The sequence below is a fragment of the Furipterus horrens genome, unplaced genomic scaffold (assembly GCF_987537825.1).
Source record: "Furipterus horrens unplaced genomic scaffold, mFurHor1.1.pri manual_scaffold_3, whole genome shotgun sequence".
NCBI lineage: Eukaryota > Metazoa > Chordata > Mammalia > Chiroptera > Furipteridae > Furipterus > Furipterus horrens.
Window position 1 is genome coordinate 171,745,199 of NW_028327173.1, and position 26,190 is coordinate 171,771,388.

Here is a 26,190-nt window from a genome sequence, read left to right on the forward strand (position 1 = left end):
GGACAAAACTACATGATTAATTCAATAGAAGCAGAAAAGGCATTTGAAAAAAATCCAACATCCTTTTATGGTTTAAAACACACACACACACACACACACACACACACACACACACACACACACACACCCCTCAACATACTAGGGATAGAAAGGAATTTCCTCAATCTGATGAAGGGCATCTACAAAAAACTCACAACTAGCATCGTACTTAATAGTGAAAGGTTGAATGCTTTCTCCCTAAGATAAGGAAAAACACAAGGTTGTCCACTTTCACTGCTTTCACTTTTCAACACTGTATTAGAGATTCTACCCATGGAAATTAGGCAAGAAAAAAATATAAAAAGCATCCAAATTGAAAAAGTTAAACTATCTTACAGATGACATGATCCCGCATATAGAAAATCTAAAGTAATACACACACAAAAAAAACCCTATTAGACTAATACCAAAGAATAAATTTAACAAAGGAAGCACAAGACCTATATACTGAAAAATATACAACACTGTTGAGAAAAATTAAAGGAGATTTAAGTCAATGCAAAGACATCCTATGTTCATTGAAATATTTAATTTTGTTAAGCAGCAATGCTCTCCAAATTGATCTAGATCCAACATAATCTCTATCAAAATCCAAGATGCCTTTTTAGAGCAACTAACAAACTGACCCTGATATTCATATGGAAATGAAGGGAACCAGAACTGACAAAATAATCTTGAAAAAGAAGAACAAGTTGGAGGAATCACACTTCCTGATTAAAAAAAACAAACAAAAATCACTACAGTAATCAAGATAGTGTGGTACTGGCATAAGGATAGACATATATCAATGGAATAAATTGAGAATCCTAAACATACCCTCTGACATTTATGCACAACTGATTTGTGACAAAGACACCAAAGGAATGCAGAAAGAATAGTCTTTTTTTTTAATATGCTTTATTGATTATGCTGTTACAGTTGTCCCAATTTCTTTTCCCTTTGTTCTCCTCTACCCAGTGATCCCCCTCCCTCCAGTTGTACCCCGCTCCTTAGTCCATGCCCATTGGTTGTGCATATAGTTCTTCTCAACATCTTCCTGTCTACTCCATTCCCTCCTGCTATGCTTCTTAATTCCTATACTATCTCCCTCACTTCCCCTCTTTCCCCTCCCAGCTAACCTCCCCCAATATCATCCCCATACCTATAATTCTTTTCCCACTCTCGTTGCCTCTTAGTCTTTTTTTCCGACTCCTTAGCTTCTGTTGTTGGTTGTTGTGATAGTTTTCATTTTAATGTTCATAGTTTTGATCCTCTTTCTCCTAAACAAGTCCCTTTAACATTTCATATAACAGTGGTTTGGACCTGATGAACTCCTTCATATTTACTTTGTCCTGGAAGCACTTACTCTGCCCTTCTATTCTGAATAACAGCTTCACTGGATAAGAGTAATCACAGTTATAGGTTTTTGCTTTTCATTACTTTGAATATTTCTTGCCAGTCCCTTCTTGCCTGCCTTTTGAGAAATCAGCTGATAGTCTTATTGGGACCACTCAGTATGTAATTCTCTTCTTGTCTCTTGCGGTTTTTAAGATTCTCTCTTTATCCTTAAATTCTGACATTTTGATTATAATGTGTCTTGGTGTGTTCTCCCTGGGTCCAGTTTTTTGGAACTCTCTGTGCTTCCTGGATCTGTAAGTCTACAGTAGTCCTTCTCTATATCACGGTTCATTAATTGCAGCCTCACTGTATCGCGGGATTTTTAAAAATATTATATTTAATTATTGTGGATTTTTTGCTATATCGAGGGATTTTGCGGTACTGTATATGTATGTTATTAAAGTTACGTAGGTTTAAGAGTGTAGAATAAATGTAAGGTTCCTACTTTGCGGGGGGTGGGCGGGTGGGAGCGGTCTAGAACATAATACCAGTGATAAGTGAAGGAATACTGTATTTCCTTCCCCAAGTTAGGGAAGTTCTGCTTCATTATTTTTTCAGATAATTTTTCAATTTCTTGTTCTTCTTCTTCACCTTCTGGCAACCCTATGATTCGGATGTTGGCCCACTTATAGCTGTCCCATAGGTTTCTGAGCCTCTCCTCATTTCCCTCACTTTTCATTTCCTCTTTCTATACTGGTTGACTGTTTGTTTCTACCCTATGTTCCGATTTGTTGATTTGATCCCTGGTTTTCTTTCTCTCACCACTTGTTTCATGTTTTCATTCATTTCAGCAGGACTAGCCTTCATTCCTTCCCTGCCTTGTCTAAGGTCTGCTATTAGGTCTGTAAGCATTCTTGTAACCAAAGCTCTGAACTGTGCCTCAGAAAGATTTCCTATCTGCTGATCCGTTAGATCAGATATTTGCTATCTGGTCAGCTGAGTGACTGGGATCTCTATCATGATCTGTGCCATCCTGGCAATTTTATGTTTACCTTTGCTTCCTGGGTGGGGCTGTCACACCTCCTATGCTATAGGGGACAGAGCCCTGTATACTCATCACTACTGGGCGACCCTTCTCACCACGCTGTGGCATTTCGTGTGGGGGCAAGGATCCAAGATGGATTCTTGTCCTTTACTCTCCGCTGAGAGGCTGGGAGTTTCTTCCTCCATCCCCACCCTTCCAGCCTTCACAGTCCGAGGTAATGGGGATCTGCCTTCCCTGGCGTTGGAATCACAAGCTGATGGGTCTGGTCTGCAGCCAGGGGTCTTCCCCAGGTGTTTCTCACCTCTTTTAAAATACAGGTATCTGTACTTATCACCATCCACCGCTGTCACCGCAGCTGCCACCACCAGCACAGCTTCACCTCTCCACCCCAGCTTCGCCCCTCCTACCCGTCCAGATGAGCACCACTTCTTTATAACTTCATACGCTGGACTTCCATGTAGCTTTATTTTCTGGAACTTCTGGTTATTTCTGGTTTTGCGGTAGATGTATTCCTTCTCAGTTGTGGAGGGAGATGGAGCGTGTCAGTCTAGGCCTCCATCTTTGCAACTCGATTTTTCTGGAACTTTCGGTTATCTCTAGTTTTGAGGTAGTTGTATTCCTTCATAATTGTGGAGGAAGACACAGCATGTCTGTCTAGGCCTCCATATTGGCCGGAAGTCATAAGAGTCTGTTTTTTTTTTTTTAATATTTATTTTTTAGAGAGAGGGGAAGGGAGGGAGAATGAGAGGGAGAGAAACATCAATGTGTGGTTGCCTCTCACACACCCCCAACTGGGGACCTGGACTGTAACCCAGGCATGTGCCCTGATTGGGAATCAAGCAGTGACCCTTTGGTTCACAGGCCATGCTCAGTCTACTGAGCCACACCAGCCATGGTGAAAGAATGCTCTTTTAAACAAATGGTTCTAAACAACTGGATGTTCATATACAAAAGGTGAAGCTGAACCCCATCCTAATATCGTATGCCAAAATTAATTTAAAAGTGATCATATGGCCCTGGCCAGGTAGCTCAGTTGGCTAGAGCATCATCCTGATATGCCAAGGCTACGGTTCAACCACCAGTCGGGGCACATACAGGAATCAACCAATGAATGCATAATTAAGTGGAACAACAAACTGAATGTCTCTCTCTCTGTTTCTCTCTCAGTAAGTAAAATTTTAAAAAATTTAAAATGTTAAAAGTGATCATATATTGGAGGTACATGTACAGGGAATAGGGTAGAGAACTCTGCTTCTGGTGGCAGGGTTTGTGGAAAAGGGTTAAGAAGATCCTGAGGCGCACAAGAAATAGGCTAAGAAAATGGATGAAGAAGGTATGGCATTCAAGCAGAAACATAAAAAATAAAAAAAAGAAGCGGAAGAAACTTAAGGAGCTAAAAGTGAAGGCTTTGGGCAAGGAAGTGCCACATTTGAGGAGATTCCACACCTGGAATTAAGAATTCTGGCAAAAATAAGCTGTTCCCTGTACATAAGGCAATGGTGATCTTTAATTCCATTCCTGTTTAAAACATCTGGATTCTCTGCCATAACATCTGTTGCCACCTATAGCTAGAAGAATGTTGTCTTGGAGTCTATCATACATTTAAAAGTAAACTTTTGTTTAAAATAAAATCATACTGTGGCTCACTTTCTCCTTAGTTCTCACTCAGCCATTTCTATCTCAGCTGGGAGGTCAGAGCAAACTCAGCCTAGAATCCCACTGATGTATACTCTTCAATCTTTGTTCTACCCCAAATTCTATATCACCTGGAATTAAACCAATTCATTTGTTGGGGGGAAGTGATGACAGACCTAAATGTCAGAGCTAAGGCTATAACAAAACTCGTCAAAGAAAACACAGGAGTAATTTTTCATGATCTAAAGTTAGGCAATGGTTTCTTAGGAATGACACTAAAAACAAAAAGCAACAAAAGAAAAAGAGATAAACTGAACTTCATAAAAATTAAAAACATCTGGGATTCAAAGGATACCATCAAGAAATTTAAAAAAGAAAATCTACAGAATGAGAGAAAAATTTTAGTAATTTTTTTAAATTACTATTATAATACCATTACTACTATTTTCTTTTCTTTTTTTTAAATCCTCACCTGAGAATACATTTATTGATTTTAAAGAGAGAGGAAAGGAGAAAGAGAGAGAGAGAGAGAAACATCAATGATCAGTTGCCTCCAATACCCGCCCTGACTAGGGATCAAACCTGCAGTCCAGGTATGTGCCCAGACTGCCACTGAACCATGACCTTTTCTGTGTACAGATGACGTTCCAATCAATGAGCCACACCAGCCAGGACTCTACTATTTTATTTTTTAAATAAAAAATATTTTAGCAGTATTTTAGTAAATATCTTATGGCTAATAAGGGACTAGAGAAGGAAAACTCTGACTCCAAAAAACCTTCGCTGCCTTGCGGCATACCTCTTCAGGGGAAAGGCTAAGGGAGTAAACCCCGACAGAAAATCCGGAGCCGGAGTCCCTAAGGCGGTTTGACGTTGTAGTCAACACCGGCAACTCCTGCGGCGCACCTGAAGCCAAGCTGTATTGACTCCGTCTTTCCCTTGGACCCTTCAGCTGCGAAGAGAGGGGGGGTCTGCTGCATGGGCAACAGCAGACCCTCCATATCACCCTGCCCAGGCTCTGTAGCTTCAGCTTCACTGGAGAGGACACTCCAGCGTCATCGCAAGATGTCGATTCAACACGGGAGGAGACAGATACCGTGTCACTCCCGAGTTGGACTGCACAGCCATTCTCGGCGGTGCAGATAGACTCTTAAGAAGCTACACCATCGTCTCTCGAGACGGACGGCTGCCGAATAAGGGACTGTATCCAGAATATATAATGGACCCATAAAATCAACAATAAAAAGACACATTACCCCAAAATGAGCAAAAGATATTTTTCTCAAAGAAGATAAATAGCCAATAAACATGAAAAGATGTTCAACATCATTAATAACTAAATGCAAATCAAAACCACAATGATATACCACTTCACATCCTCTAGGATGGCTAAAATAAAAGAGATAGACAATAACAAGTGTTGGTGAGGATGTGGAGATATTAGAATCCTCATTAATTGATAATGCAAATGTTAAAACATTGCAGCACTTTGAAAAACAGTTTGGCAGCTCCTCGAATTTTGAACTTGGAGTTACCATACAACCCAGCAATTCTGCTCATAGGTACATGGCTGACAGAAATGAAAGCAGGTCCATACAAAAACTTGTTCATAAATTCCATAGCAGTGTTATTAATAATACCCAAAATGTGGAAACAGCTCAAATGTACATCAACTGATAAATGGAGAAACAAAATTTGGTATACATACACAATTAAATGTAAAAAGGATGATGTATTGATTAATGCTACAAGATGAACGAACCTGGAAAATATTATGCTAAGTGAGAGAAGTCAGTCAAAAAGACAACATGTTGTATGATTCCACTTACATGAAATGTCCAAAATAGGCAAATCCACAGAGATAGAAAGTGTATTAGTGGTTGCTAGGGCCTGGGAAGAAGTAAGACTAGGAAGTAGGGGCAATTGGAAATGACTATTAATGGGTATAAGGTTTCTTTTTGGGATAATAAATATGTTCTAAAATTAGACAGTGATAATAGCTACATAATTCTGTGACAACACTAAAAACTTAACTGTATACTTTAAAAGGAGGAATTGTATGGTATATATATTATGTCAATAAAGCTGTTACTTTAAAAATTACACAGTTAGTCATACCATTTTTTAAAAGTTATTACCTAATAGGTTTTGCAAATTACATTGACATAAAGAAAGAAAAGCCCAGTATTTGTTAAAAGTAAATATAAGTTGTTGTTTTTTTTTTTTGTTTAAAATTTTATTCATTTACTTTTAGAGAGATGGGGAGCGAGGGAGAGAGAGAAACATCGATGTGCGAGAGATTCATAGACCAGTTGCCTCTGGCACATCCCCAATCAGGGACCTGGCCTGCAACCCAGGCATGTGTCCTGCCCAGGAATCGAACCAGTGACCTTTCAGTTTGCTGGCTGGCGTTCAATCCACTGAGCCACACCAGTCAGGGCGAAAGCCAAGTATTTTTAAATTCAACATTAAACATCACTAAGAAAATGCTACTTACTATAAATAAGTCAAGGTTCTAGAAAAAATCCATACCTTGCCACATTGCTTGTAAGAAATTCCCTTTTGGTTACAGTATTCATAGATGAGGGCTGCACCTTGTACACACAATTTAGCTTTCAGAGATTCAGGTTTATAATAAATTCCACTATGTATGACACCACTGTTATGTCCAGTCTGGTGAATAGCTACCAAATAAGAGGAACAGGATAAGAGAAAGTACATAACTCATACAAAACCTAAGAATTGGGGAAACAGACATAGTTGAAGCTGTCAGGGACCACATTTTAAAAAATTCTTACAGTCGAGCACTGGTAACTTCCTCTAGCAGCCATCCCTGGTGCCTGTGTCACATTCCTCCATCCCATCTTTGATTTCAGTTACAAACTCGCCTCTCATTACCAGCAAACCACTTCAAGACCCACCATACCTGTGCATTCTACCCCAGGGCCTCTTCTAATGTGGGGAAGGAGAACGCAACACTCCTAGGAGCAATCCTCAACCAGTAGAGAAAGGAGCTAATGGTAAATGAGGATGATCCTGGGAAATGTTTATGTAGCTCCTCAGAAGTCAAGCTCATATCAGCAACTTTAATAATGTACTCTCATGTGGCTTTTCCTCCTTCCCTGTTTACTATCCCCACCCCCTCACTCCTGTCTCCTTGATAACCTCTTAAATAAATCACCTACAACCAAGTCCCAGTCCTAGGCTCTGCTTTATGGAGAACTCAAACTAGCATACTAACATTAACACTCAGCGTAACAGATGCAGAATTGACAAATGAGCAAGTTAAGCCTGAAGAGCAACACTGATAACATACATACCTAACTCTTTCTCCTTTTCCAGAACACCAATGGAAAGTGCTGGATGTCGCAGGATGAGGGCTCTGGCAGAGGCAAGCCCCACAATTCCGCCACCGATGATGACTACATCAAATGAGCTTTAAGAGAAAGTTACCTTTAGCATGTGTACAGTAGACCTCATTAAACTCCACATGTAAAATTGTCATCACCTATAAACAATTAATTAAACTATTAATTTATAATCATTATAAACAAATATTTTTGGGTTTTTGTGTTATTTGGCTTCATACTCATGAATAAACCTTTAAAAGTTACATGAATTGCTGGTCAGTACTATAATCATCTACACCCAGCAGGCAGGGTGGCTAGTTGATCAAGCTGCTCTAAATCGCCACAGTACTCTGCCTGGGCTAGCTACATGTGTTAAGATTCACACTCTTCTCTACCACCTGTTCTTTTAAAAATCAAATGCAATATTCTTGAGGATAAACTAACACATTAAGTCTTAAGTGCCTTAGTATACAAAAATTTATAATTTTTTTGTATTGAGAAGAAAATAGTCAAGTGGTCCAGAAATAGGTTCAAAACCACAATTTTAGCCACGACAAACCCTGATTATACAAACATTTCAAAAATTAGAAAGGGCTTGTGTAGTCTAACTTTGCAATAAGAAGTGTTAAAGATTCCCTTTAGTACTGACCTATGGTCAACAAATTGGTTTTATAGACACTGGGCCACTCTTGTTTCTTCTACAACCCACCTATTTCACCCCCTCCTGTATTATGTTATTTTGATGCAAATCCTAAATATCATCTGTAAATATTTTAATGTTATTTCTAAAAGGTCTCTTCAGAACACATTATTCTAACTAAAAAATTTAACAAAAAATGTTTTATATCATCAAATATTCACTATAAAACTTTCAGAAGAAGACACAGGAAAAAAATCTTTGGGATGTAGGGCTAGGTGAAAAGTTTACACCAAAAACATGATCTATAAAAGAAAAAAATGATAAACTGGACTTCATCAAATTAAAAACTTTTACTCTATCCTGGAAACCTATAGTCTTCCCAAACTGAATCAAGAAGAAGCAGAAAGTCTGAATAGACCAATAACAGCTAGTGAAATTGAAGCAGTAATCAAAAAACTCCCAACACACAAAAGCCCTGGACCGGATGGCTTCACAAGTGAATTCTACAAAACATTTAGGAAAGAACTAACTCCTATCCTTCTCAGACTATTCCAAAAGATACAAGAAGAGGGAAGACTGCCAAATTCATTCTATGAAGCCAGTATAACCCTAATTCCAAAACCAGGTCAAGACACAACAAAGAAAGAAAACTACAGGCCAATATCGCTGATGAACATAGATGCTAAAATCCTCAACAAAATATTGGCAAACCGGATCCAGCAACACATTAGAAAGATCATACACCACGATCAAGTAGGATTCATCCCAGGGATGCAAGGATGGTTTAATATTCGCAAATCAATAAACGTAATACACCACATAAACAAAATGAAAGACAAAAACCACATGATAATATCAATAGATGCAGTAAAAACTTTTACTCTACAAAAGATCCTGTTAAGTAGATAAGAAGAAAACCAACAAATGGGGGGCAGGGGAAATACTTACAAACCATATATCTGACAAAGTACTCTATCTAGAATATCTGTTAAGAACTCTCAAAACAAACAAGCCATTTAGAAAATGGGCAAAAGCTATGAACAAACATATCATCAAAGAGGACAGATATACAGATGGCAAATAAGCACATGAAAAGATGTTCAATATCATTAATCATTAGGGAAATGCAAATTAAAACTATAATGAGATATCACTACACTCAAATCAGAATGGCTAAAATTAAAAATAATAAATGATAATACCAAATGCTGGCAAGGATGAAAAGGAAATGGATCACTCACATATTACTGGTAGGAATGTTCTGGAAAAAGAATATAGCAGTTTCTTAAAAAACTAAACATGTGCTTACTATAGGTCTTAGCGACTGCATTTATCCCAAAGAAAATAAAATTATTTTTATACAAAGACTTGTACATAAATGTTTATAGCAGCTTTATTCATAGCCAAAATCTGGAAATGGCCCAGGTATCCTTCAACTGGTGAATGGTTAAACAAACTGTGATACATCCATATCATGTACATAATGCTACTCAACAATTAAGAGGAATTCTAATATCCATATAGGTAACACCTTAGATGGATCTCAAGGATATTATGTTGTGTAAAAGAAAGCCAATCTCAGAAGATTACATACTGTGTAATTCTACTTATAGAACATTCTCAAAATGACAAAATTACAGAGCTGGGGAATGGATTAGTGATTGCCACAGGTTAGGAAGTGGTTGGGAAGGATGTAGACATGGGATGTTAATGTAACACAATAGGTAACACAAGTTGTACTGATGGAACATTTCTGTTTCTGAATTCTGGTGGTAGTTACAAGTTAACACATGATTAAATTGAATAGAAACACACACACATGGAAATAAGTGAATTTAAAACTGATGAACTTTCAATAAGGTCTATGGACTGTGCCAATGTAAATTTCTTGGTTTTGATGTGGCACTATAGTTCTGTAAGATATTATCATGGGGGTAAACTGGGTGAAAGAAGGGTACATAAGACCTCTGCTTTGTTGCAATCTTCTACGAATCTATAATTATTTTAAAATAAAACCTTCACTAACCCTACTATTCATCTCTTAAGAAAAACTTCCCAAAAGAATTGTCTACATACCCCATGATGAATTACAAATCCTATCCCATTCTAATCTCCCTCCAATACACTAACACAGCAACCGGAGTAAATTTTTGAAACATCAGCATTTAGTAACTCTCTTCTTAAAAACCCCTTTAAAAGCCTCCCAACGCTCTTCGAAAACAATTCAATGTGTAGTTAAAATAAAAACCCTGCTGTGATGCAGCCCCTCTCCTGGTGTCATTCCACACCATCTCTGACGTTAAGCTCCAGTCACACTCGACTTCTAGAAACAGCCACTTTCCAGTTTTAAAGAAACCACCATCTCTATAGAAAGCAGAGAAAGGTAGTGGTTTCCAGTGTGACCTCTAATTTTTAAGACTGGTTTCAGATCTTCCAAGTAACACCAGCGATGCCAACAAACAAAGATTGCTTATCGTGTGCTAGGTCCTTCAACGCTCATAACGATCACCTACGGGAAAGACTAGGCTTCCATTCACAAATGAGTCTTCAGGGAGCTTCAGTTAACCCGCCTAAAAGTTAAACAGGAAGTGGAGGGGTTGCATTCAAAGACAGACTGTTGTAGATCCCTACTCAACACTGCTCTCTTATTTTCTTCCCTCCCACAAACACAATGAATAAATCCTGCAGGTAGCTGCGGGGATCCCAGGTTGCAGCCCGTGTGCCACAGGATTCTGACCTTCTCTCACTCCTGGGACAGGGAAGTAGAACAGGGGCATAGGTTCAGCACCAGGCACCTCTGAGGGAAGATGCAGCGCAGGTGGCGGGGGCGGGCCAGCGGCTACTCACCTAGTGCTGGCTTTGCGGCCGCCCTGGCACAGCAACCGGGGCCTCCCCAGCGCCGGCACGCACACCGCGGAGAGGCCCCCGGGGAAACCCCCACAGGCCCGTCCGCAGGCACTGCCCAGGTAATGCAGCGAGGGAACCATCGCCTGCGACCCCGCTGCCCCAGCCCCAGAGTAGCCACTAGAGTAGGACTCTAGGAGGTCCCGGCGCTCTCTAGCCCCGCCTCCTACATAGGGGCCAATGAGGCGCGCACCTTCGCCCCACGTGGGTGCGGCCACCAGTGACCAATGGGCGCGTGCGGCGGAGGGCGAGGGGCTGGCCGGCGCTGCTGTACACGCCTGGGACGCTGCCTCCCTCCCTCCTTCCGACGCTGTGAGTAGAGGAGCTGGGCCCCAGCGGGGCCGGACAAGGTGGTGGTTTCGCTCTGCCCTTTCCTTTCTCCAGTCTTTTGACTTAAGGAAAACCTGTCCCTCCGAGTTGCGCGTCTTTGACCTTCTCCGTGGAGCAGATGCGGGGCTGTGGGAGAAAATCTGGGCATGATTACGGTGAAACTTCGTTTGGCGGGCCCAGAGGCCTCCTTTCCTGGCGCTCGGCCCCGCCCCGGCGCCATCCCTGTTGGGGGTCCGATGAAGGCGGATTGCTGAGCATCCGCCCCTCACCAAGCCGAGTGCCCACGTCCAGCCTTAGCCTTTGCTCGGGACCGTGGCCCTTTGTCACAACAATTCCTGATAGCCTGCGATCTTCTGGACTTCTTTTCATGAGGCTCCTTGCGGTGTCATTCATTTGGTTATTTATCGATCCTGTAAATACCTCCTTGAGGAACCAGACCCCGCTCCCCCGCTCGGTTTGTGCCATAATTTAGCGATCTACTGGGCTGACAGTTTTAACTATGCTGTGGGGGCCTGAGAACGCCGGTTCACCCGTACAGGTCCCATCTCCCGTTTCCGTATCTGTTAAAATGAGGGAGGTGGATTATGTAAAATACCTGTTATTCTAAAATTATTTCATTTTCACCGTGCCAATTTAACACCCGTTCTCTGTGCTTAATGCCAGTTTTTAATTTTTAGGGTCAGGACAGCTGACCAGAGAAGTAGAATGATACAACTTCATGGCTGGAAGGACTTGACTTGCCCGTTTGGATTTGGTTCCAGTCCTTAGGTGGCTTGAGGAGGTCACTTCACCTCTTTGCCTCAGATCCCCTGCCTTTCTCTGTGAACTAGGACTCCAGTATACCCTCACTTATCGCGGGTATTACGGTCCAGGCCCCCCCAACGAAGTAGGAACCTTACATTTATTCTATACTCTTAAACCTATGTAACTAACAACATACTTATACAGTACCGCAAAATCGCACGATATAGCGAAAAATCCACGATAAATAATTAAATATAATATTTTTTAAAATCTCGTGATACAGTGAGGCCACGATAAGTGAACTACTGTATAATGTAGTGTCTCCCTCTTAGGGCTGTTGGGATTAGGAGATGAGGCTCATCAGATTTTAGCACAGTGAAGTATTCGATAAACAACTGATTTTGTTATGCTCAGATGTTTTTACCTCCTGGATATTTTCCTTTATTTTGTGAAAACAATGTAGACTGTCACCTGCTTGTTCCATCACAATTTTTTAAAAAGCAATGGTTATTTTTTAAATTTATTTAAAAATTTTTGAGATAATTGTAAATTCGCATGCAGTTGTAAGAAACAATAGTTATTCTATGTACCCTTTACAAGTCTCCCTCAATAATAACATCTTGAAAAACTAAAGTGCAACATTACAACCAGGAAATAGACACAATCCATGGATCTTATTGGTTTTACCAGTTTTATAGATATGTGTGTATTTAGTTCTATATAGTTTTTAAAATCAGTCCTTCCTGAGGATACGTTTATTGATTTTAGAGAGACAGGAAGGGAGAGAGAGAGAAAAAAAAACATCGATGTGAGATAGAAATATCTATCAGTTGCCTCCCGTAAGTACCCTGACCAGGGACCGGAGCCTGCAACCTAGGTATGTGCCCTGATCAGGGACCAAACCCATGACCTTTGGTGCATGGGAAGATGTTCCAACCAATCAAGCCACACTGGCCAGGGTGAATTCAATATAGTTTTTATCTGTGTGTAGATTCTTGTATCTACCACCACAGTCAAGTACAGTTCCATCACAAGAATCCCTCCATTGCACCCCTTTTTTAAATTTATTGATTTTTAGAGAGAGAGGAAGGGAAAGAGAGGGAAAAACATCAATTTGTTGTTCTTATTTATGCTTACTTTTTAAAAAAAGATTATTTGTTTTAGAGCAAGGGGAAGGGAGGGAGGAACAGAAGAGAAACATGGATGTGTGAGAGAAACATTGATTGGTTTGCCTCTCACACACCTCCAACCAAGGACCTGGCCTGCAACCCAGGCATGTGCCCAGATCGGAATCAAATTGGCAACCTTTTGGTTTGTGGGACAGTGCCCAAGCCACTGAGCCACACCAGGCATGGCTATTTATGCTTTCATAGGTTGATTCTTGTATGTGCCCTGATGGAGGGCTCTAACCTGCAAACATATATATATATATATATAGTATATATTATTGGGATAGTGCTCTAACCAACTGAGCTACCTGGCCAGGGCTCCTCTGTTGCCCTTTTATAACTGCACTTCCCTACTGCAGGGCACCCCTTCCCCAGTCTGTTCTCTCTAAAATTTTGTCACTTTAAGAATTTAGATAAACAGAACTGTATAGTATATAACTTTTCGGAAATGGCTTTTCTCACTCAGCCTGTTCCCTTGAGATCCATCCCAATTATGGCAAGTATCGATAGTACATTCCTATTGCCAAGTAGTATTTCATGGTACCACGGTATATTTAACCATTCGCCCATTGAAGGACATCTGAGTTGTTTCCAGTTTTTTAGCTCTTTTGAATAAAACTACATTTAACCTTAGTGTATAACTTTTTTGTGTGAACCTGTTTTTGTTTCTCCGGGATAAATTTCCAAGAGTCCAATTGCTAGGTCGTTTGATAAACACACATTTAGTTTTGTAAGAAACTGTCAAACTGCTTTTCCAAAGTGACTGTACCTTTATACATTCCCACCAGGAACAATCAAGTAATCCAGTTTCCCCTCGTCACCAGCATATGTTGGTGTCACTTTTTTAGTTTAATTGTTTTGATAGGTATGTAGTGGAGATGGTTACTTTTTAGTTTGCAGAGCAGGTAGTTGATTGGTTACTAGGTTGAATACAGAATTATACACTTTCAGGGTCTGTGATCAGACTTTCATAGACCATAGTAACTTTTTTACTACTCTGACTTTGAGCATATGCTTCTTAGTTTAGCAAGTTGAAAGAACTTATAATACACATGCTCATTTTACAATTTTTTTTTCTGCTTACCCTCTCCCCTAGGATTGTACGTTCATTTGTTTCAATTAAGTAATTTCAAATCAAGAGCTCACCTTACATTTATACACCCTGTAATATCTTTGGCTAGAGACATCTGTGTTCATGACACCACCCTCCTCAGCTGAGAATTCATGTTTATCTTCCTCTATGGCAGAATCTGTAAGATGTTATTTCAATAACTGCCATATGATGTTGGCCTAGAAATGGCTTTGGGACCTTTGCTTCCAGTTCCTAATGAATTGCTCTGTTTTTTTCAGTAGACTTCATGTCTCAGGAATAAAAATTGGCATCAATAATAGGTTATTTGAAGTGAAGTAGGGTTGTAATTTGGGGGGAAATAACCCCACAATTCTGATAACCCTCTCTCCACAGTTTTTTTGACCACTAAGTTAGCCATTACTTTGAATAGCCCACAGAAGTAATTACATGTAATATGTAAAACAGAACTTTCACTTAAAAAAAAATATTGTTTTTATGTAAATGGAGACTCAATAAGACCTACTCAGAAACACTTGTATATATCCTTTTGAGTCACAGGTCTGGCTTTCTCTAAGACACAAACATAATTGCAACTTTTAGGAACATCAGTTACAAATTTGTGTCTCTAAGCCATGTTCCAATGGTAAGAAGTTTTTGTTTTTTTTTTTTAATGATTTTAATTCTTGAATTATTTGTCGCAGTAGTAATTTAGTAGTGGTTATTTTTTTTTATCCTCACTCGAGGATATGTCTATTGATTGGACAGAGAAACATTGATCAGTTGCCTCCCATACCCACTCCAACCAGGAAATGAACCCACAACCTTTTGGTGTACAGGACCACCCTCCAACCAACTGAGCCCAGGGGCCAGGCCAGGAGTGGTTATTTTTAACTTGCTTTTAACTGGTTTCTGTTAATTCATTAAGTTAAATTCACCAACTTACCACTAGAGGTCTCCTCTTTCCCTGTAGAAAGCATGCCCAGAGGTAGTTGCTTGAATTCCTCTGAAACTGCTAAGATCAATTAGCAAAGTTGCAATTAAGAATACAAAGGCCAGGGTGGGCTGTGTTGGGGGGAGCAATGGGGGGTGGGGTGGGGACTACTGTAATAGAAAAACAATAAAATATATATATATATAGATATATAGATATATATGCCTACCAATTAATTTTTTATCTTTATTGACAAAAATTTGACTTTCATGATTAAATTATTTTAATAATATAATATCTAATATTTTTAGAGGTCATAGCTGAAGTAGTAAATTTGGCCTTTTCTTTAAGCTGAATTAACTATAAAGTAGGCCAAAATATATCAAGTGAAAGTGCTTCAGTTTTCACAGACCACTCAAGATTTAGTTTCTTAATAACAGTTTCTTTGGTCTCACATTTACCCGTGGAAATATGTCAACCATTGAAGACTATTACTTAGCAAACATTTATTAAACTCTTGCATTAGGGGTATGGCACTGTGCTAGGTGCTAAGCAAATGGAGGTGACTAAGATGTAATCCTTGCTCTTCCTTTTGCTCTGCGTACTTTTTTTCTGCTTAACTGGAAACTTAAATCACTTTTTAAGAACCATCCAAAAGAAAACTCTAGTGTGACTCTTTCCCCTCACTCTTAGGCTCTGACAGAACTTGTTCATACTTCTATTAAGACATCATTTGCATGTTATTTGTTTATGTCTTCTGCCTTCTTCATGACACTAGACATTCTATGAGGACAGGAACCATGTCTTTGTTGTTTGGTTTTGCTATCTTCCTATTGTATCTCTTGCAGTAGGTATACCAGACATCCAATAAATATTTATTGAGTGAATGAATGGATGGATGGACAGACAAAAATGGCATTTGAATAAAGTGGAGGTTGGGTAAGATTTCCACAGAAAGAATTGGATGGGTGTGGAGTAAAGATAAATAAGGCACAGCCTGAGGGGAAGCTGGAAAGCCCAGATTTGTAAATGAGGTTGACAGCCAATGGAGTTTTGAGAAGTGGCCACAAGTGGAGGGAGCTTTAACAAAAAGCTGGAAAGGGCTGAGAATGAGAGAGTGAGAGCTGGGGGCAGGGGCGGGGGGGTAGGAATAAAGAAGGCAGAGTGATGGTGGAAAAAGGAGCAGGAAGGTAGGTGAAGTCAGGTCCTGTCCTCAGACCTCATCTATCACTGTTCCACCTCAGACCTCATCTATCACTGTTCCACAACCTCAACATCCTCAGTCACTTCCTTAGCTCTAAGCTGGTTCTCACTCAGGCCTCTTTCTAGCCCTCTTTTTTTCCCATGAGTTGTAGAACCCTCCAGTGACTAAGGAAAGAGCCCTGAACTGGTAATGGACAGAACTAGGTTCAAGTTTCAGCACTGCCACCAATTAGCCATGAAACACTGGGCAAGTTGTTTTAATCACATGCATTTATTAAAACCCCACCTTGTTCTAGAAAGGATGTAGGGTGTCAGCAAGTTACTTAATATCAGGGCTTCAGTTTCCTCATCCCTAAATGAGAGGTTTAGTCTAGGTGGTCTGAGTTCCTTTCAGCTGTACCATTGTGACTTTGATTCTAATCATGTGTTGGTCATCTCCTCCTAGACATTCAACACTTTAGAATATAAAAAACGGGGAAATAAATTTTAAAACCCTGAATCCATAACCCTGTCCCTTCTAATATTCATTTCATAATGACATCATCATCCGACCAGTGACTCAAGACCACAGCTTAGTGTTATCTCCAACTTCTCTGGCCCTTGCCCCTACAGCTCACTCACTGAGTCATGTGGAATCCATTCCGTAATGTCATTTTCATTCTTTCCCCACTCAGCCCTTTCCCATGCCCACATAGTTGAAGCCCTTGTTAGCTGTCTCTCTGTCCTGTTCTTTTGTACTCAATCTTGACATTGCTGTCTGAGTACCATTCCTGAAGCATAGCTCTAACAATGCCAGTGTTCTGTGCTAAAACCTCAGTGACTCCCAACCACCTTCAGAAGGCAGTCCAAATTCCCTGACTGGTTATGCCAGACCCTTTCTGATGTGACTGTGTAAATTGTCTGTCTCCTCATTACCCACCCCCATGTGCTAACCAAACTGAAATGCAACGTGCCTTAAATGTCCCTGCCTCAGCTAATCACCTGACAGACCTTTTCCTGGTATCTTTATTGAAATCCTGGCCTGTCCTTATTTTAACTCTTTTGAAGAACTTATCAGATTCTATCCTGTATTTTAACTACATGGTAACTTGTTTTAGCTCACTGCATCCTGCCTTAAGTTGTTTGCTCCTCAATGACAGAGACCAAGCTTCATTTATCATTGTTTCCCCCCACCTAGCACTGTACTGGAGAAACTTGAATTGACGTAAATCAGATTGAGACCCAATTCAAAAATCACTTTCTCAACTCATGGTTATATGGTTATAGATTTTTACAGCAGGAAATCATCTGAGCACCTCATCTCCTTTAACAAATGAGAAAACCCAGGGTTAGAGAGGTGAAATTACTGGCCCAGGCTTTCCTAGCTTCCCTTCCACAGTTCTTTGCACTGTTCTGGTGACAATATTTGCAGCCTTGTCATAGGAAGATCTATTTCCATGTCTCCTCTTCCTTCCTGGATGTAAGAGTCTTGACCTCCACACATTGCTCCCGAGGAGATTTAGTTTGTCATTTTCATACTGGAAATGTAGATCGGGAGTGGAGCTGGTTTCCATAAATTTGTAGGTGCACTGCCTGAATGGACACCAGGTGGCAACAACGCAGACAGACACCAATTGAGGCTAGAACAATGGAACTTCATGTCATGGCTGAAAGGAAGCATAGAGTTCCTCGTTCCTTTTGCAGCAATAGAAACTGGGAAACTAAGACAGGAGTGACTTGCTCAATAACTATTGAGAGGCAGGTGAGTCATCAGCTTTATTGGCACAAGAGCATTGACTTTGAAGTTGTGAAGTGACTATATGTATGTGACTAATAACCAGCTGATTATCTAATATTAATACTGTTTTGTGTGTCTAGATTAAAGGATGCTGTTTGGAAAAATTTCCTGGCAGTTATGTGGCTTAAAGAAACTCCCATGGTCATGTGACTCCAGATACTTCTGGGGCTGGTTGAATGCAGTGTTTAATAAGTAAGTCACTCAAATTAAAGTGAAGAAACATGGGGTTAAAGTTAGATGAGTTTGCAATAATGTGATTATTTCTTGTATTTCAAGTAGGTTTTTTTGTACAGGTTTACAGTATGGTCCTCATTTTGTTTAAAAACAAGTAAAACACACATAAGCATTGAATAAGGACAAAAAATAGATTACAAAATATTAATGTGACTGGGTTGAAGGATTTCAGTGATTTTTATCCTATTTGGCCTTTCCATATCTTTCAAGTTTTCTAAAATGACTATGTATTACTTTTATAATCAGAAAAGCTCAGTAAATGTAATTTTAAAATATTTTATTCTATGACTTCTAAAAGGATCTAGTTGGCCTTTTGAATACTATCAAGGGAACTCAAGTTTTTAAAAAATTAGCAGGTGGCATGCTTAGAAACGTCATTTAGAAACTAATGAAGCTAACCTCCTTGTTTCTTAATATAGCATTAATACCACTAACTAGAGAAAAGGGCGTATATAGGAATTAATAAATTAATAAATATCACAGGTTCAAAATTATTCCCTCTTCTATCACTAATAACAATAACCAAGTGTATCATTCAATACATAGTTATTGAGCACCTCCTGGTGTCAAGCATTGTGCTACATATAAACAAATGAAGACTCGTGTTTGCCTGATAACTCGTATAAAAATAACATGCATTGACAGAGCTTACTTGGGAACAAAAATAAAAGCAGGAAAGGTAACAGGTAGAGAGCGATTGTATTTTTTTTTTGCGTGGGTCTCACTAATATACCTGTCTACCTCCTCAGTCATTTGAAATGGAAAGTTGTTGCTATTCGGTGTTTATGTTGATGAATATAGTTAAGAAGCTAATGATTATAATAAAACCTAACTGCTTTGGTTCTCTTTCCAACAGAGTAGATTATGAACGCATCAGGGATGCTGGCCCCGAGAGGGCCGCCTCCGAGTGGCTGCTTCGCTGTGGGGCCATGGTACGCTACCACGGCCAGGAGAGGTGGCAGAAGGACTACAACCACCTCCCCACAGGCCCTCTGGACAAATACAAGATCCAGGCCATTGATGCCACTGATTCTTGTATCATGAACCTTGGATTTGATTACTTGGGTAACTACCCTATCATTTGCTTATGGAAATGCAGGTGATCGGCAGTGACATTTTGTTGCAGTTGAATATTATAGTCACAGATGTGCTTTTTGCCTTTTCAGTATAATCCAGTTTGTTTCTTCCTATTTATAGTATTTCTTTTTGAACTAAATAGAGGTTGCAAATACCTTCCTCTCCTTTCTCCCCTTAGTAAGCTTGTCTCTACATGACTTTATTCTGTGGTTTATTGACTTAAAATTTAAGCCTTGTTTGTCAAACTTTTGTCACTGAAAAATCCTCAATATGTAGGAATAATTATATTCACACAGCTTCTGGTTGGGTGCACATTTCTTTCCTCCAATGCATGGATGTTTGGCTGTAAAATGGTCCTATCGGCACAACCTGTATAGTGAATACCCTATGTGGTTAATAAGTGCACTAATCATTCCAGATTTTCTGGGACTGAGAGGTCTCCCAGGACATACGACTTTCAATTCTAAAATCAGAACAGTCCTGGGAAAACTAGGATAGTTGATTATTTTAATGGTGAAGCAGAAACTTAAACTGCACTTTTTTCCCCTAGAGGGCCTAAAGCATGTTGAAAAAATAAGGCTCTGTAAGTGCCATTATATCCAGGATGAGTGTTTGGAGAGAATTGGTCAATTTGAAAACTTACAAAAAAGCTTGTTGGAAATGGAAATAATTTCATGTGGGAATGTCACAGACAAAGGCATCATTGCTTTGCATCATTTAAGGTAGGTGGTCAGTGCCAAAATGGAAATAATGATAATGATGTGAAGGTGAAAAATCAGAATTTAAAACAGTTGAGGGGTAGTATCTTGTTTTAGTTCTGAAAAATATGAGAAAATGACTTAACTTTCATCTATAATACTTTAAAACAGCTGAAATTATCAACCTTAGTGCATCATAGTTTTATTGCTTTTTTAGGGAACATCTTTTTAAAAAATTAAATCTGTGTAAAGCACCTAGCATGATGCCTGCTATAGTAAGCACTCAATAAGCATTAGCTGTTATGCTTGCACCTTTTAAAGCAATTTTCTCCAAGTTCTGCCAATAACCTATCACAGGAAGTTGGAAAACTTTAAACATTAGAACCAAAAGTACTAGATTGTTTCTTACATTAGTTGAGGCTTCAAGGCTTCATCTTGAATTCCTTTAATAACTTTTATAATTTGTTTCCCTTTCTAGGTTAAGATTCATATTTTATATGTCACATGCAAAGGTGTTCTATGCCATAATATACATATAGTATTTGGAAAGATTCAACTAGAATTATTGGTGTAATTCAGAACAACTAATATATACATTCTGTGTGTAATTTTTTCAAAAAGTTAATAAATTGAGTGTAGTTTTAATGCTATAAAAATAAAAGTCAAATTGAAGTAACCTCTTTTCTTTCTCCTTTTACAGAAACCTCAAGTATTTGTTGTTAAGTGATCTTCCTGGAATAAAAAATAAAGAAAACCTTGTCCAAGCTTTTAAGACAACACTACCTTCTCTGGAACTAAAATTAGACTTGAAATAAAATAATAATAATCAACAATAAGTGCCTTATTCAATATAAAGTATCATTTAAAATTGTTGATCCTAAATAGCAACAAATATTATATAATCATCAATAGAACTATAAGGATATCATATCATATTTTAAAAGCAGGAAGTCCATCATGTGGAAAATACATATTCAGACAAGACTCACTGAAGTTACTAAATGGGAAGTGATGCAAACCAGGCTTCATTTTAATTCTAATATACTCCTCATTTTATATAGATACCTGTATAAATATCTCTTTAGATAGTGTTCTTTCAAGTTATTTGAATGTATGACAGATATTCTTTATTGTATTTTAACAGTAATTTGTTACATTTTACTGTAAAGTTATTGAAGCATGTTATTATAAATGTACAATTATGAAAAATTGAGAGCTAAATTTCAGACTCATTGATGAAGTCAATTATGTAAAGTAGTCAGTGGTTACTGAGGCATTCATATTGCTTCTCAGGATTTGCATGCCTTTCTCATGATCCTGCATTCCTGTGTTTTTTATAATATACACCCTTTCTCTGAATGAGTGGTTTCTGGCTAATTTGTCTATTTGGTAAGTTTAGTCTGGTGTTTTATTAAAAGTAGACATAAATACTTGGCTGAATTCAAGTAGTTCTTCTGATTGCAGTAAAACAGAGGAAACAAGCAGAAAGACCAGCACAGCTGAACTCTTTTTGCTTCAATTAAAAAGTTGCTTTAAACAGAAAATTTTAACATGTCAATTAGAAACTGATTTTTTATTCCTGTGAGCTCAAGGGACATCATAAAGGAGTGTAAGCACAAAATTCAGTTTCTATCTAGAAAGTAGTGATAAAGAATATCATTAGTAGATTAAAAATATATATTTTTACCTGCTTGAAGTGGCTCTGATTCTATTAAGTTATATGCCAACTTGTTTGTGGACTTCTGTATGTTTGGTTTAAACACTAAGTTGTTGAATATAACTTTGGAAATAATTTTAAAATAAAGACTTTCTATGAGACAGCATTTAGGTAGAAAAATGAATTTTAACTGCGCTTAGAAACCAGCTTATGTAAATAGCACATACCATAAATGATATACTATTTACTAATATAATTCCCACCGTCACTTTAAAAATCAGAAAATAAATTTTTTTAAAAGACAAGGATATAGAACAGTCTCATGTTATAAAGGATATAGAACAGTCTCATGTTATACAGTGGTGATTCCATGTGAAAAAAGGATTGCAGATATGGTCAAGTTAAACATAAGCATACATTTAATAGAACTCAAGCACATCTGTCTCAATTCTGTTTGATTACTGTGTAATGAGGCAACTGATTCACCACAGTTTAGTCCGGAGCTACTTTTCTATTCTAAATGTTCTGTAAAACTTAAATAAATTAGGCAGTTATGTTCATCTGCCTTGTCAAGTGCATTGTTTTGGGTTCAGGAAAAGAAACACACAAAATGTAAACTATTCACAGAAGTTGGCTATCCTTCCTTGTCATCTGACTCAAGACTACATAACAAGAGTTAGATAATACTGGGATTAGTAAATAGCTTGCTATCAGCCCTATGCAAGAAGGTATATACGTACATCAAGAAGACTTTGGATATCATTAAACTAGCTGGGGTAGCCAAAATGTTTGAGTAGTTGCCAGAATTTGGTGGGTTACTTAGCTGCAACTGAATAAGGTGAAATGCTCTCGTGAAAACAATTAACCTAGCAGTAAACTGAGCGTGCAGAAGAAATGTTTTGAAGATATAGTAAAATACAACTTTAAAAACCATGGCTGCGAACTGCTAGGAAATAGCAGCAACACATCAACCAAAAATGGCTTCGAGTTATAAGAAAAGACATGAACTTTATATTGCCCTTGTGTCCAGGTGACAAGGATAAAAAAGCTGTTTGAATAGGAGCAATAGGCCAAATCAAAGCTAATTATGGCATCATTGTAAGTATCACTCTGTAAAGCTAGGAATCCTCAATTATGTCATTTTGGACTACAGTTTTATTATTAGTTGTCAGAATAGTATATATATATATATATACACACACATAAATATATATGCGTGTGTGTGTATACACACACGCATATATATAGTGTAAAGATATTTCAGGGAAAACAGCAGTTTACAACCTAAGGTCTTTTATGACCCAAGTAAAAGCTCATAAGCAATTTCTTCCAAAACCCAGATCACTATAGTCCTGCCTGTAGATCTGCTTCCAAGTCTGAGGCTGCGCTGGAGAGAATGAAGTACTAATTATTTGTAGGCTGGTAGGCTCAGTTCCTGCCAAAACTAGGTTTTGTTCTACCCACTGCACCTTAACTGCCAATCTTCATGCCATTGTTTGCAAACAGAATTGAGTGAACAAAATGTAGGTGAAGTATGGTATATTATCCATTTTGTCTGCAAAGATGACTAAGATGCATCCTTTACTAAAGGTAAAGACAAAAGTATATGTGAGTAATATCTATAAAACATTAAATATATAAGCATATGTGAATCTTTTTATGATAATACATGATTTTAAGTATTTTCCATAACTTAAATATTTCCAAAAATGTTTTAAAATTTAAAAACCATGAGACAGAGCAAACAGGAAATGGAATTTTAAGTATTTTGATTTCAAGGACTAAAACTCCTTAAATAAGAAGTTGAAACAATCTGAAAAGACAGGAGATAGGACTCGGGGCAACAGAGATTAAGGAAATACCTATGGGCATTTGTAATCCACTTTTCACTGGTTGCATATGACACAATGGAAACATTAATCTTTTTTACATCTCTAGTTTTGCCAGAGGAATGGGCAGCAGATACCATTTCTATATCTGTCCATAAGTTCAGCTACTTAGTTACAACAAAAACACAAGTGGAAATCCAAATAAGTTTTTCCCTTCTGTTCTGGATAGCATCACCAAGCATGGAAGACTGCTTCTGGAATTTCCCTTCTTGCCACGTGGTCTCACCCAGTTGGTTACTTATGTTTTCTTAACATTGGATTGGTGTTCAATGACATATATAGTTTTGGGGGTTTTTGGGGGGGTGGGGTATTGATCATTCTTTTTTTATCATCAATCTCCAAGTTCCTTAAATGTTTGGAAAATGGTAGTTAAGTTTCTTGGTGGTATAGCAGTACTTCTTATTGTCCAAAGCTGGAAGGATGCTGCTGTTAGTCAGCTGAGGTAGGTACTGCAAATGAAAATACAAAGCACAGAATTAGGTTCAATGCCATGCACTTTTTTCATTGTTGATAACATGTCACAAAAGAGGTAAATAAGTAAAATTTTCAGCACAGAAATACTTTTTCTGCATAGAATCCAGAACCTGAGAGAGGACAAAATGTTTAAATTTGGCCTCTGCTTTTCCTTTCAGAGGTTTACTTCATTGTAAAAAGAAAAACATGCACATTAAAGAAAATTTAGAGAATATAAAAAAGAAAAAATCTACATGTTAACATTATTGGAAAAAAGCATATATTCACAAGGCCTTAGGGATCATTTAAGCCAATGCCTTGCTTTACAGCAAAGAAAACTGATGTCTGGAACACTGGCAATTTGCCCACTTACTCCTTAGTTAAAAAGACAAAACTGTTCCCTTCATGCTGCCAGAAAAAGTTTGAATTTATTGTAAATGTGTGAAAACAAGGAGAACACATAGTTTTTTATGGTACTTTATGGCCGTAGATATCTGAAAAGCAGGGGGATTTTTATTACTTGTAAATCAAACAGTTGAATCCTTCAATACTTACAAACAATACACAAATTAGTATGATTCCCATATTCTTTCAAGTAAAAATATTTCCATGAAGACCCTTTACTTTTGAACACAAAGAAACAGCAAGATAAAGGGTAACTCTGAAGGGGGAGTCTATTTCCAGCCTGTTCTGCTACCTACCTCATATATGACAGAGAATAAAATAAAAGCATTCTTAATTTCAAAACTTGGATCTATCTTTAGGGCTCTGAAGTTAATGTGGTACCTGTTCCTAATGGCTTCTATCCTCTTCCCTCCTCCACACCTCACACACACCACCAGGTACCACTCAGCATGCTTTGCCGCGGAGGCTGCGATGGGGCAGTCTAAGACAAGATAACTGAAGCTTAAGGGGTATCTAGGCAGTTTCAGAAGTGACCAGGAGCAGCCAGCTCCTCTTAGTTGTGGTTTCAACTACGGTCCATTCTAAATTATTACAGCTTCTAGCTTATGACAAGACACTTAATGTAAGGCCATTTTGCCACTTTACACCAATCGTGATGCTTCACAGGCAGTTTGGATGCTATTCTTTGGTTAAACTGTTCCGCTTCTATCACTGATGGCACTCATCAGTGCATTTACCCTAGCCAACTCTGACAATTAAAGGATCAGAATGGAAACCAGTTCCTTTGGGGGATAAACCTGGAATGTCAATGTATACTGAAGGTAAACAAGATGACAGAGAGCTGCTGGGACGAATCTGATTTTATTTTTCAAAGCACAAAGAGCATGCTCAGCTGGACTAACACCGGATACTTGGCCAAGACCTGTGCTCATGCACACCAAAAACCCTGGCCCCTGTGTGGCAGCCGGGGACTACAGGGCAAGAACACCTTTAGGATTCAGGGAGAAGGGGCCTTAGGAGGCAGCTGTCTCTCAGGCCCTGGTTGGTCAATCACGTGACCAGTGTCCTGGGGTGGGAATGAGGTGCTAGAAATGCAAGCTACCATTGCCACCACAAGTATAGATTCAGACTCTCCTGACCAAGTAGCAGGTATGAGATCATTTGGAACTGCAACCCCCTGATGCTTTTGTAAAGCAGTGCCCCATTGTTACCCCAGGCAGGTGGTTTCGGTTCTGTCTTCGGGTCTTCCTGATTGGTTTGTCATGATCTTTTTCCAAATCTCCTTTTTCTCTGATGCTGTCAAAATATGGGTGCTGCAATAGCTGTTCACACGTCAGTCTCTCAGCAGGATTCATGTGAAGACAGCCCTAAAGGAAGAGAAAAATCCATCTTCTTACTTTTTAGAAATAATACTAATGTATTAATGTCATTTTTTTCTTCTTTGTAAAATTAAACTGATAGTTTAATCAGTTGTGAACAAGGTAGAGGGAAAATTAGGGGAAAAACACCCAGTCATGGTTTAGTTCCTTCCATGATCATTCCTAAATGGGTAACCACATAATAAATAAAGTTTCTGGAAATAGTAACAAAATCATTTTCCCCACCTTGTTCTCCTCTGGAG

The 26,190-nt window shown here is 38.7% G+C and overlaps 3 protein-coding genes across 3 annotated transcripts in view; 1 reads left to right on the forward strand and 2 right to left on the reverse strand.

Annotated features, from left to right (window-relative positions):
- Window positions 1-11,071, reverse strand: part of L2HGDH (L-2-hydroxyglutarate dehydrogenase) — a 34,322-nt gene extending 23,251 nt beyond the window's left edge. Inside the window, exons 1-3 of the mRNA XM_090272046.1 lie at window positions 10,874-11,071; window positions 7,357-7,472; window positions 6,569-6,720 (exon numbers count right to left, since the gene is read on the reverse strand). Of these exons, the coding sequence (XP_090128172.1) occupies window positions 6,569-6,720; window positions 7,357-7,472; window positions 10,874-11,013 (408 nt within the window). The 5' untranslated portion in view covers window positions 11,014-11,071. The remainder of the gene's footprint in view (window positions 1-6,568; window positions 6,721-7,356; window positions 7,473-10,873) is intronic.
- A 105-nt stretch (window positions 11,072-11,176) lies between these two features.
- On the forward strand, window positions 11,177-21,988 carry DMAC2L (distal membrane arm assembly component 2 like). The gene is made up of 5 exons (XM_090270846.1): window positions 11,177-11,242; window positions 18,237-18,348; window positions 19,247-19,455; window positions 20,018-20,189; window positions 20,866-21,988. The coding sequence occupies exons 2-5, from the start codon at window positions 18,245-18,247 to the stop codon at window positions 20,978-20,980; spliced, it is 600 nt and encodes a 199-aa protein (XP_090126972.1). The 5' UTR covers window positions 11,177-11,242; window positions 18,237-18,244; the 3' UTR covers window positions 20,981-21,988.
- A 1,576-nt stretch (window positions 21,989-23,564) lies between these two features.
- Window positions 23,565-26,190, reverse strand: part of CDKL1 (cyclin dependent kinase like 1) — a 42,084-nt gene continuing 39,458 nt past the window's right edge. The window contains exons 9-10 of the mRNA XM_090270845.1: window positions 25,781-25,936; window positions 23,565-24,160 (exon numbers count right to left, since the gene is read on the reverse strand). Coding sequence (XP_090126971.1) covers window positions 24,059-24,160; window positions 25,781-25,936 — 258 coding nt within the window. The 3' untranslated portion in view covers window positions 23,565-24,058. The remainder of the gene's footprint in view (window positions 24,161-25,780; window positions 25,937-26,190) is intronic.